Source organism: Capsicum annuum, chromosome 9 (assembly GCF_002878395.1).
Source record: "Capsicum annuum cultivar UCD-10X-F1 chromosome 9, UCD10Xv1.1, whole genome shotgun sequence".
Lineage (NCBI taxonomy): Eukaryota > Viridiplantae > Streptophyta > Magnoliopsida > Solanales > Solanaceae > Capsicum > Capsicum annuum.
This window is the reverse complement of record NC_061119.1, coordinates 216,651,035-216,662,737: the sequence shown is the minus strand read 5'-3', so window position 1 is coordinate 216,662,737 and position 11,703 is coordinate 216,651,035. Positions and strand designations below refer to the sequence as shown.

Genomic DNA, 11,703 nt, shown 5'->3' with positions numbered 1-11,703 from the left:
ATACTCTAGCATACGAGTATATATTGTCAAAGTTAAACAAACTATGGTTACCGATTACCATATCGTAAAATACCAAAATTAAACGTCAAAATACCGAACTATATCGAATTAATATAATATGATAATGGTATAATATTTTTAAAAATCGAATATCAAAATTATCGTATTGAAATTTCAAATACCGTATCAGCCCACCCCTGTTGGCAAATGTAAAGGAAAAAAAGGGCCAAAATTGCAAAAACCCTAATACAAGAAAAAGACCGAACACAGTACAATAGTATACTATAGGGGAAAAAAGAGAAAGATAAAATAAAAAACCTCAAAAAAACCCCAAAGAAAGAAAGCATTTATAGTAATGAGCAGCTTTGCTTTTTCCCTTAAAATTCCACCATTGCTTACACTAACTGCGCCTCCTTCTACTAAGCTTCTGATAAACACCAATTTCTCACCTTTTTTCTTCAATACCTGTAAGCTTCTTATCTCACTTTCTTGAAATTATTTGTTTATTTATTTATATATTTTTCTTTTTGGTTGATGAAAAAGGGGATAATGTTACTGTTAATTGTTAAAGATTGATGCTTTTAGCTAATGGGGAGGTGGGTTTTTCTTGAATTGAGTGGTTACTAATTGAGATAAAAGTATGAATGCAATTTACTTGTGGTTAGTAAGCTTGTAATCTCATTTTGTATTTTGTATTTTGGTTGAAGAAAAGGGGAATAATGTTATTGTGATTGTTAATATGAAAAATTGATGCTTTTAGCTATATGGTAGGTGGGTTTTTGTTTTTCTTGAGTTGAGTAGTTGGTAATTGTGATAAAGTATTAATGCAATTTAGTTGTAGTTACTGAGCTTCTATTTCATTTTCTTGATGGGTTTTTTTGTTGGTGTTGTATCTTTGGGGATAATATTATTGATATTGTTGAACATTGTTAATGAACATTGATGGTTTTAGCTATTGATGGGTGGGTTTTTCTTGAGTTTAGTAGTTAGTGTTTCTTTTATGGGACAATGTTATTGTTGACCATTTTTAATGTGAAAATTGATGCTTTTAGCTATTTGGAGTTGGGGTTTGGGGTTCTTTGAATTGAGTAGTTAGTGTTTCCTGCATGGGATAATGTTATTATTAATGCTTTTAGCTATTTGATTGATGCTTTTATCTATCTGGGTTGTGGGGGGTGGTTCTTTTTTGTTTTCTTATTTTTGATAATCGTGGTGTCTGGGCCAACCTGCGTGCACCTCGACTAATTCCATGGAATACCTGTCACCTCCCACTAGCAACAAATAGAACAGATGGGAAGAAATCACCTAGTGTTTGTCTTTGTTGGAAATTGAACCTGGGACCTCATGGTGCTCAACCCAACTTCATTGAACCACTAGGCCACACCCTTGGGTGCGGAGTGGTGGGTGGTTGTTGAGTTGAGCAGTTAGTAATTGAGACAAAAGCAATTTACTATGTTTTCGTACTATCTATGCTTAGGGGACTAACTTGTCGAACTTGGGATTTGAGTTTGTTTTTGAACATTATTTTCTTGAAAAGTTAGCTGACCTTTTGTTTTATCTACAGCTTAGTGAAGCTTATTGTGGTTTGTCGGGTGTGTTTCTGTTGTTCTTGATTGGTAGTACAGCTCACAGATTGAGCTTAATTCCCAGTTGTATGGAAACTGGGAAATGGGAATGGTCTATCTCTGTATAAAACTCACCGTGACCCAATTGGGTCAATTTATGTCTACCCTTATTACTTTTTAAGGTAATGTGGCTGAATCTTGTTCGTGCTCAGTATCTACCTTATGGATGTTGGTCAAGTTTGTAATGTGGTTCATGATATATGAAATAAAATGTATTGGTTCAGATACCCTTAATTCTTTCCTACAATTGTGTGAGGTTTGGGCCAACTTGTGCCCAACTCGACTAATCTATTCACCAACCTGTTAGAGTTGACGCGCACAACTGCACAGGTGTCATGTAAAAGGTTCAATTAATTTTAAGAATTTAGACAGCTGAGGAACCTAGAAATTTTCTGAATCTTTTGTCTTGTGGGCAAGACAAAAATAATGTAGCATCCACAGTAGAAGCTATTTTAAGGAAAAAAAGGCTGTAAACAGTTTTGAACGGACTGAAGACTAAAGTAACACAAACAAAAGAAGAAAAAGGGATACTACAATTACTTTTGCTGGACCAAAAAACCAAGAAGAGAGTGAGATGATTTTTCTGGATAGTAAATTGAACACCTTTTCTACAAACTATTGTGAGATGCAAACTATTGTACAACCTTTTGTCAAATCAGATGCAAACTATTATGATCTTCTAACATCTGAAGTTGTTAGCACTCCCTTGTGTGTGTTCAAGTATCAAAATTGTTCTCAAGGTTTTAATGTTCCATTGTACTTTCATCTATTCCCTTTAGATGTGCTGACGCGTGTGACCATCTTATTTCCTTAATTATATCTTCCACATGCCCCTTCACGTGTGGGCATGATTCTTTTTGAATGGGCCAAACACGTGGTTTTTTTAGTCTTTGACAACTCGTGGTGGTGAAACTTGAACATTGGACCTCTACTTGCTTTGGTATCATGTTGTAGTGTGTAACCATTTCATCTAAAAGCATAAGCTTTTAAAGAGGCTGCACTTTTTTTAATTTATTATATCTTCAGCAACATGCTATGTAGGAGTGCTTAAAGTAATTTCTGTTATGGTGTCGTAACACTAGACAGGTATTCTCAGAGCAACATCTAGGAGATTTTTCGGTGCGGTAGGAGTATCTTTAAGGACAATTTCAACCATGGAAAAGGTAAGTCATGATCTCATAATATAGCATCCTCGTAAAGAGTGCCATCCCTAAACAGTGCTGCTAAGGCTTAGACACGAACTAAGTTTTTTATGTCCACCTCCTTTTTGAACAGGATAAAGAAATTAAAGAAATTACCGGTAGTCAAAAGCAGCAATTAGCAAAGCTAATTGAGGAAGCACTTAAAGCAGCATTCCCGGATGTTTCAGATGTACAGCCTTTGGTTGCTATTTGCAATGATCCAAGACATGGTGACTATCAATGGTATGTCTACTCTGATTATGCTCTAAAGTTGAATGCTATCCTTTTAAATTTTTTGCTGTTTATTGTTATTATGTCAGTAAGAAATCAATTAATTCATAAGTTCTCACTTTGAAACTTTGGCAGCAATAATGCGATGAGCTTGTGGAACAAAATTAAAGGCAAAGGTACACAGTTCAAAGGTCCTCAGCCTGTTGGAAAGGTGATTCATATCCTGTGAATCTCTATGTCATTTCTTTCCGATTCATGGTACTTTAAGTGAAACCTGCCAACTTACTATGTGTTGTTTTCACATTTTAGGCAATTATAGAAAATATTCCTGCATCTGAAATGATAGAGAGTAGCTCTATAGCAGGACCTGGTTTTGTTAATATTGTATTAGCAAGGCAGTGGATAGCGAAGGTATTTTCTGTAACCAGCTATTCTTTTTTTTTGTTGGCAGTTGTTTTTTAGTTCGTAGATTGAAATCATATAATAACACTTGTGTATTACTGATGCAGAGTCTTCAAAAGATGCTAATAGATGGCATCGCGACATGGGCACCAAAGCTTCCTGTTAAAAGAGCTGTAGTTGATTTTTCATCACCCAACATAGCAAAAGAGATGCATGTGGGTCATTTAAGATCTACTATAATTGGAGACACTCTGGCCCGTATGTTGGAGTTTTCCAATGTTGATGTTCTTCGGAGAAACCACGTGGGTGACTGGGGCACACAGGTAGAGTTCATGCTCAGTAATTTCTCATTCTCTTATTCTCTTCCCATGAGTAAAACCTATGAGATATATTTATTGACTTTGCTTGCAAATCTTTTTTGGTCTGCACGTCCTTCCTAGTAATTATACGATGGAACCACTAGTGTTTTTCTATCTTCAAACTGATACAATGATTATCTGAGCTGCTTGATAAACTATTGTTCTTTTCAAGCTTATAAAGTTTAGTGGATTTACCCTTGAAAATATATGAAAATGGGCTTGGTGTGTCAGTAACTTATCAACTGTATGTGACTAATGGTTAGTTAATGAATGGTTAGAAGCCAACAGCCATCTAACTTCACTTTGTTTTCAAGTGGAAGACTTAATTCTACGTCGTTCACTGTATATTTACCATGAAACACGGTTTGTGTTCATCTTTGTATGAAGTTTCCTTTCTGGAGGAGTGTATCTGCTACTAGAAATGTTTGTTTCCATACTGATTTGTTTTTGGGCCACATCCTCGTTATTGCTTTTGCAGTTCGGAATGTTAATTGAGTCCCTTTTTGAAGAATTTCCTAATTGGGAAGCTGGTAGTGCTCCAGCGATTGGAGATCTGGAGGTGAGTATTGGTTCTTATTCACTATTGTCGTTTCTCCTATTATCTGCATTTGGATTCTGATAGAGCTTGCAACCTTCATATTGCCGACTAGCATTGGATAGAGTTATCGGAATTGACTAGTGTTGTTTCCCTTGTTTACCCATGCTCTTTCCTTTCAGTTATTCCTTGACCTGTTATTAAACAGGCGTTTGGCCATATATTCCAAATATGTTTTACTTTCGAATTTATGGAGTTGGAGTTCGAAGATGGAGTTTTGTCTGGTTATACTTTTGCAAAGAATATTTGGAAAATACTTTTGCAGAGAATATTTGAAACAATATTCATGCTTGAATGTGCTTAAATACAACTTCAAAAGTGAAAAGTGAGGTGGAAAACAACTGTTATGCTGTTTTTCAAATTTGAAATACTACTTCAAATTGGATATGTTGTTTTCGTGGCCAAACACTCACTTTCAAATAAAGTGAAAAATTATTCTAGAAAAAAAGTGAATAATTTTTATGGCCAAACGGGTCCTAAGTTTGATACGTTGAATCTACAATTATTGGTCATGGTTAGAAAATTGAAAATGGTGAGGTTTCGATTGTACATATTTGACAACTTTGAATGCTTACACAAGATTACTTGAGACCCTGAGCTTACTCGTGTCCCAATCATGTCTTATATCATGTCTCTTGTTTCGTAGGAGAGAAGGCTCTTCTGTGGATAGAAAGGCAGAACTTTATTTTACTTGACGTGGTTATTACTATTTTCATTTATTGCTAGGAATTCTATAAGGCTTCAAAAAAAAGATTTGATGCTGATGCTGATTTCAAGGAAAGGGCTCAAAAGGCAGTCGTTAGTCTCCAGGTGACCTTTTATTTATTTTTTATTTTAATTTGGCAATGTATGATCTTTTCTTTTTTGAGGAGGTATGCACTATGCAGAGCTGAGTAATTATTTTGTTATTAGAGATGGGGTTGATGAATATGTTCTAAGGATTTCTGTTGCATCTCTTTTGTTGCTCAAGGAAAAAAGGGATTACATGCCATAATGGATAGCTCCCTTACTGAAGGATCAGTGCAAATAGTTGGTAACTTAAAAGGTAAATGCTGTATCTGATGTATTTCTCTTACCTGTCACGTGCATGTCTTATAGGGTGGGGACGAGAAGTATAGGATGGCATGGTCACAAATATGTGAAATCAGCCGAAACGAATTTCAGAAGGTGTATGGGAGACTTGGGGTTCACTTAGAGGAGAAGGTACTACATTGATCTTTTTGTTCCACATAAATTTCATTGAACTTTGCGTGGCTATGGAGACATGCAGTAGTTCCCTGGTTTGCCTCAAATGTATCATGTAATTGCCATGCTAGTTTTCGTTAGCCTCCTCATAAACTATAGTCATGTTTTCTGATACTTTATGCTATGGAAGAGGCACAGGTAAGTATGTGCCAACTTTAGCACCTGATAAAGTGTGAATCTGCTTTATATCTCTTACATCCTTGCGTAGTGAATTTATAAAAATTGATTCAATTCAGAAGGTCATGGGTTCAAGCCATGAAAACAACCTCTTGTAGAAATGCAGGGAAAGGCCATGTACAGTCCATGTACAGTAGACCCTTGTGGTTCGGCTTTTCCCCGGACCTTGCGCATAGCGTGAGATTTATTGCAGCGGGCTTCCCTTTGAAAGAAACCCTACACATAACTATTTATAGAGCTGCTGCGGGCTATTACATAAATGGACATAATGGTCTTAATTGGTTTGCAAGTCTAGCCACAAGAACCTCTGATCTCTGCATGTATGAATCTGATGTTTTATGCTCTAGCCCAGGATGTATTACACAGCTGCGCGATGCTTATTCATTAGAAAAGATCAATCATTTAGACTTGGACGAGAGGCTTCTCGTGGATGGAGTTCGCTGAAAGCACCAAGGAACAAAATCACAACTTCTGACATGATTGTCAAATACTAGTTCCCATTTGCCATAGATTTTGAAGTTGAAACTTGAAATTTGAGTATACTCTAAGTTGAAACTTGAAAATACTAACTCCCGTTTGGCTATGGAGTGCAAGAACTTTGTGTATACTAAGCCTTTTCCCGTTTTCTGGATTAAAAAAAATTAGGTGTAGGACCTGTCAAAAAGACAAAAAGAAAAATAATGGTGTAGAAAAATTAAATGGAACGGTTTATGGCTGCTGAAATTGAGTCATATAGTCTCTGGTATTGTTTTCAGTAAATTAACTGTTCGTTTTAGAATGTATGGTAGTCTATCATATGCCGTAAAAGATCCTGGGAAGAACTTATTGTTGTTCAGTTGGTGGGTTTTCGGCTGATTTCTGCTTCACTTTATTGAGCATTTTCATGCACATTTTTATGAATGAGCAAAATCTCATGGATTTTATTTGGTGTTTCTTCCTTTAGGGTGAAAGCTTTTACAATCCATATATCCCCAGCGTATTAGAGTTGCTCAATGAGAAGGGATTAATTCAAGAAAGTGAAGGGGCTCGTGTCATCTTTATTGAAGGGAAGAAAATACCTCTTATTGTTGTGAAGAGGGATGGTGGTTACAACTACGCTTCAACCGATCTTGCCGCTCTATGGTTAGTGTTATGATTTGTTTTTCTGGATAGACTTTTCAATATAGCCTGTTATCTCATCAAGAATAAAGGCTCAGTGGTTGTTGTGTGTTGGTCTCCCTTCTGTAACTAAGACACATGTCCTTTTGGTTACTTTCTTCCATCGAATGATTTCACTATATCTTCATCAACAAAAAAAGGAAATATTCAATTTGCTGAAAGTATTGAGTTTTTACAGAAGAGTTGCATGTGATTTATTTATGAAGCATGGAACGAAAATTTCGTCATATAGGATGTGTTCGGTATAAGGAAAATGTTTTCCATGGAAAATAATTTCCAAAAAACATTTTCTAGGAAAAAACAACCATCCCACCCTACCCCACCCATAGACATTGTCGGTTTTGTACATATCAGTGATTTCTACAGACAAGTGAAAAGCTGGAAATCGACTGTCTTTAATATAGAAGGATTTTGGTCACAGACTACAAAAATTAAACCAATCTTTTATTTCAGATTATTAAGGATTTTTTCATGGAAAAAAATCTAATGATTGAGGTTTGAATTATTCTGAAAGTTGTGCTGTAATGAAGATAACTAGATGGGTCTAGGGAGTTGTGAATTTGCTGAGAAAGGTTTCATTGGGATGGTTATGGAGTAATTGATGTTGTAGCAACTATCAAAGGTTCAGGAAATGTATAATTTTCAATTAGGCTTCCTATCTGCAACTTCGTAGGTATCGACTGAATGAGGAAAAAGCAGACTGGATAATATATGTGACTGACGTCGGCCAGCGAGAGCACTTTGAGATGTTCTTTGCTGTAAGTTTCTAATATTTATATCTCTCTCTCTCTTTCTTCAGTTAGCCTATGATACAATGAAGCCATTTTGTTGGTATTGACCGTTACTCATGCTTCTTTTTTACCTTCCGGATGAAATTCTCTTCTAGGCTGCTAAACGGGCGGGCTGGCTCCCTTTAAATGAGAATGATTACCCCAAAACCAGTCATGTAGGATTTGGTCTAGTTTTAGGAGAAGATGGGAAACGGTTCCGTACGCGAAGTACTGACGTGGTTAAGCTGGTTGATTTGCTTGATGAGGCCAAGAACCGGTGTAAATCAGCACTTGAAGAAAGAGGTGTGGTCTATATTGTTTGGTAGCTTTAGTATATGGCATTTTGGGCTTTTTTTTTTCCGATTTGTTTGTCTTCGCTTGTCATAGCTTCTCTATTGTGAATATTAGTGTTATAATGTAATGAAATTATGCAAGATTACCACTTCAAGTTTATACCATGATTGTCTTATCAGGTAAGGCTAAAGAATGGACAGCCGAGGAACTGGAGCAAACTGCTGAAGCAGTAGGATACGGTGCTGTTAAGTAAGTTCCTCATCCTTGTGCATGCATTTCTGCTTCATACTTTGCCAGAGAGCAAGATGAACCACAATTTGATGCAAAGATTTCTCGTTTAGTTTATTCCAAGAAAGAAATATTTTAGTTTTAAGAAAAAATTCAGATAACAATTGAACATTTAATCATGATGTAGTTCTCCTTATCAATCAAGATTTTATCGATTTAAATCATAATGTAGTTCTCTCTATCAGTCAAGATTTTATCAATTTAAACTACTCAAATTAACTCTTTAATCTTCATTTATGGTCAAACGAGTCGTATAGAACCAAAATCGAGTAATGTATTGTTGTGCATCTTAGATGTGATTTCTCATCTAATTGCAATTTTTACTATTGGTGTTTGAGTTTTTTTTTTCTGCTATGCGTTTTGCATTGTTGTTTTTCTTGTTGTTGTCTGACAGCTTTCTGACCTTTATATTTTTTATTTCCCCCCTTTTTTGGGATCCCTGAAACAGATATGCCGACCTAAAGAACAACAGGTTGACCAACTACACCTTCAATTTCGACCAGATGCTTAATGACAAGGTATGTGAAGGGGGGGATATCCCTTTGATCAAATGAATATATCTGTTAGCTTCCATGAGTTATTTTATCCTATTAAATTCGTCAAATTCACCTTTCTATCAAGGTCGTTGGATGACTCTTTAAATTCTTTAGTCTTTAACGGAAATACCTCCATGATTCTATTTCGCTTAGTTTATAGTTGAAGCATATGAGTTTGTAATTGAGGAGCATGTTTCTTCATTCTTGGACGTTCTCCATCTGCAGCGACACGTTCCTTTTGTTCCTTTTTTTTGGTTGCTGCCTTTTATTTTCTATTCAGTTTAAAATTGATTCTCTTCTTGTGATTCTCCGTGATGGCAGGGAAATACCGCTGTGTATTTGCTGTATGCGCATGCTCGTATTTGTTCAATAATCAGGAAGTCTGGTAAAGATATAGAGGAGTTAAAAAAGGTAATAATCTCATCCATTTTACGTCCGACGATTGAACTCTTCTTTATCATGAAATCTATCCATGGGCGAGTTGGGGTGGTTGGGCGTCAACCAATGGCCAGGTGGAATAGTTTCCAACCGTTTGCTCTTGTGGCATATGTTGCTCGGACTCTTCAAAGATGTCAACGAGCGTGTCGGATTCTCCAAAACAAGTGTATTTTTGGAGAATCCGACATGGGTGCAGCATTGAGTGAAGAGTCCGCGCAACTTAGCTTGTGGGCCTCCCAAGAATCCTTGAAGTAGGCAAACACATGATAACACGGTAGTTTGTCAATGTCGAACAGATATTTCAGTAATACTAAAATTACATGAGTGGCTGTAGAATTACTATTTCTGGTTATTGATTCATTTCCGTTGGACAGAGCGGGGCAATAGATTTGGCTCATCCAGATGAACGTACACTAGGCCTCCATTTGCTCCAGTTTGCTGAAGTAAGAATTTATTGAATGTTATTGCTCGTTATCGCGTAATGGTTTCTTATTATTTCTGCAGAGTTCTAATCGCGTAAAAATTTTGCAATCTCTTTTGCAGATTGTTGAAGAAGCTTGTACCAATCTTTTGCCAAACTTGCTGTGTGAATATCTTTACAATATATCAGAAGACTTCACTAAATTCTATACTAACTGTCAGGTATGAAATTTTCCTAGCAGCAAATAACGTAAACCAAAGAAATGCTGAAACAAATATTATGCTTCCGTATACTCCGCGATTAATGTTCATTGTCTAAGATTCGTGAAAATCTTGAAGAGTGGTGAAGATACTGCATATATAGAAACCACGAAGAGGTGCTGTAGGATGGTTATGATCCAGCTAGGAGAAAAAGGGTTAGCCTGAATCGGTGGTTTAGCCAAAGGGGGAACGTGCAACGGTTGGATCTCTTGGAATAGTTGTTCCAATCCAAACGTCTATCCCAACATGGAGAACTTATCCACTACATCTACATAAGAAGTGTAGTCCACCCTTAGCGAACCTCTTTGGCGTGAACTTAGATCAGTTGGGCCAAACGTCTATCCCAACATGGAGAGCTTATCCACTACGTCTACATAAGAAGTGTAGTCTCCCCTTAGCGAACCTCTTTGGCGCCAACTTAGATCAGTTGTGCCAAAAGTCTATCCCAACATGGAGAGCTCATCCACTAAATCTGCATAGGAAGTGTAGTCTCCCCTTAGCGAACCTCTTTGGCGCGAACTCAGATCAGTTGGGCCAAACGTCTATCCCAACATGGAGAGCTTATCCACTACATCTACATAAGAAGTGCAGTCCCCCCCCTAGCAAACCTCTTTGGCGCGAACTTAGATCAGTTAGGCCAAATGACTTTGGATACCGGATGCTGAAACCGACAGAAATAGATATCGCGTAGCATAAATATGTTATTTGAGTTGATAGAGCTTGCATTGATAAATATATTTCGCAACTTTGTAGGTCGTTGGCTCGGCCGAGGAAACAAGCAGACTGTTACTGTGTGAGGCAACAGCAGTTGTCATGAGGAAGTGTTTCCATCTACTAGGAATCACTCCTGTTTACAAAATTTAACCTCCATAAGAATTTGTAGTTGTTTTTGTACTCTTCTTTTTTCCTTCATGTATTTGAACAGAGCAAAACTATTACAGAATTTTATAATATTTGATTTTCACTCATTATAAATTGATGGAAAAATTGTTGATTTATTCATTATTACCAGTATCCTTTCATACTAATAGTCTGAGTTGCTCGGACTCTTCAAAAATGTCATGGGGTGCGGGTCGGATCCTTCAAAAGTAGTACATTTAGCAGGATCCGACACGGGTGCGGCAACATTTTTGGAGAGTCCGAGCAACTTAGGTTGTAGTTGTTGTTCCTTTTGCGAATGCTTTATCGTGCTTTCTTTAGTATTTTGTCGCGGCCTCTTTACCCTCGTTATTTTCTTTTCTCGGACTGCTTTGAAATGCTTTTTCTTTAACGAAGGCAGTGGCGGGGTCAGGAATTTGACGAAGAGTGTGTAGATTTTCTTCTCAGTTGTGTTAAGGGTGTGCAAAATTAAATACACATTCATAACAGCTAACGTTGAGACTATATACACAACATATTTTCTGACGAAGGATGTACACCTGACCATCGTTTGATATAGGTGGCTCCGCCCATGAACGGTCTATCGGAAATAATTTCTCTATTTTGCAAGGTAGGGGCAAGGTCGGTGTGCACACGGGGTCTTCACTAGATCGCATTCGTGGGATTGCATTTAGTATGCTGTTAAGGGGTCGTTTGGTTGGGAAAGAGTTATATTGGGATAATTAATCTCGGAATTAGTTATCCCACCATGTATTTGGGATAACTTATTCCATCACTATGGTGTAAATGGTGGGATAAGTTTATCCCAACCTTGACAGTGCTCTAAAAATTTTATCCCGAGACT

At 37.0% G+C, this 11,703-nt stretch overlaps 1 protein-coding gene across 3 annotated transcripts; it reads left to right on the top strand.

Moving 5' to 3' along the window:
• Positions 1 to 269: 269 nt before the first annotated feature.
• On the top strand, positions 270 to 10,985 carry LOC107840932 (arginine--tRNA ligase, chloroplastic/mitochondrial). 3 transcript variants are annotated; one of them, XM_016684885.2, is made up of 18 exons: positions 270 to 467; positions 2,712 to 2,788; positions 2,901 to 3,049; positions 3,173 to 3,248; positions 3,347 to 3,448; positions 3,547 to 3,762; positions 4,277 to 4,357; positions 5,120 to 5,203; positions 5,492 to 5,596; positions 6,759 to 6,937; positions 7,647 to 7,731; positions 7,860 to 8,046; positions 8,217 to 8,286; positions 8,774 to 8,843; positions 9,183 to 9,272; positions 9,674 to 9,742; positions 9,843 to 9,941; positions 10,734 to 10,985. In XM_016684885.2, exons 1-18 carry the CDS (start codon positions 356 to 358, stop codon positions 10,842 to 10,844), a joined length of 1,962 nt encoding a protein of 653 aa, XP_016540371.1. In that variant the 5' UTR covers positions 270 to 355; the 3' UTR covers positions 10,845 to 10,985. The 3 variants fall into 3 exon arrangements, with proteins under 3 accessions (XP_016540371.1, XP_047252559.1, XP_016540372.1); XM_016684886.2 differs by having other exon boundaries at positions 310 to 467; positions 2,708 to 2,788; XM_047396603.1 differs by lacking the exons at positions 2,901 to 3,049; positions 3,173 to 3,248; positions 3,347 to 3,448 and having other exon boundaries at positions 289 to 467.
• Positions 10,986 to 11,703: the final 718 nt, after the last annotated feature.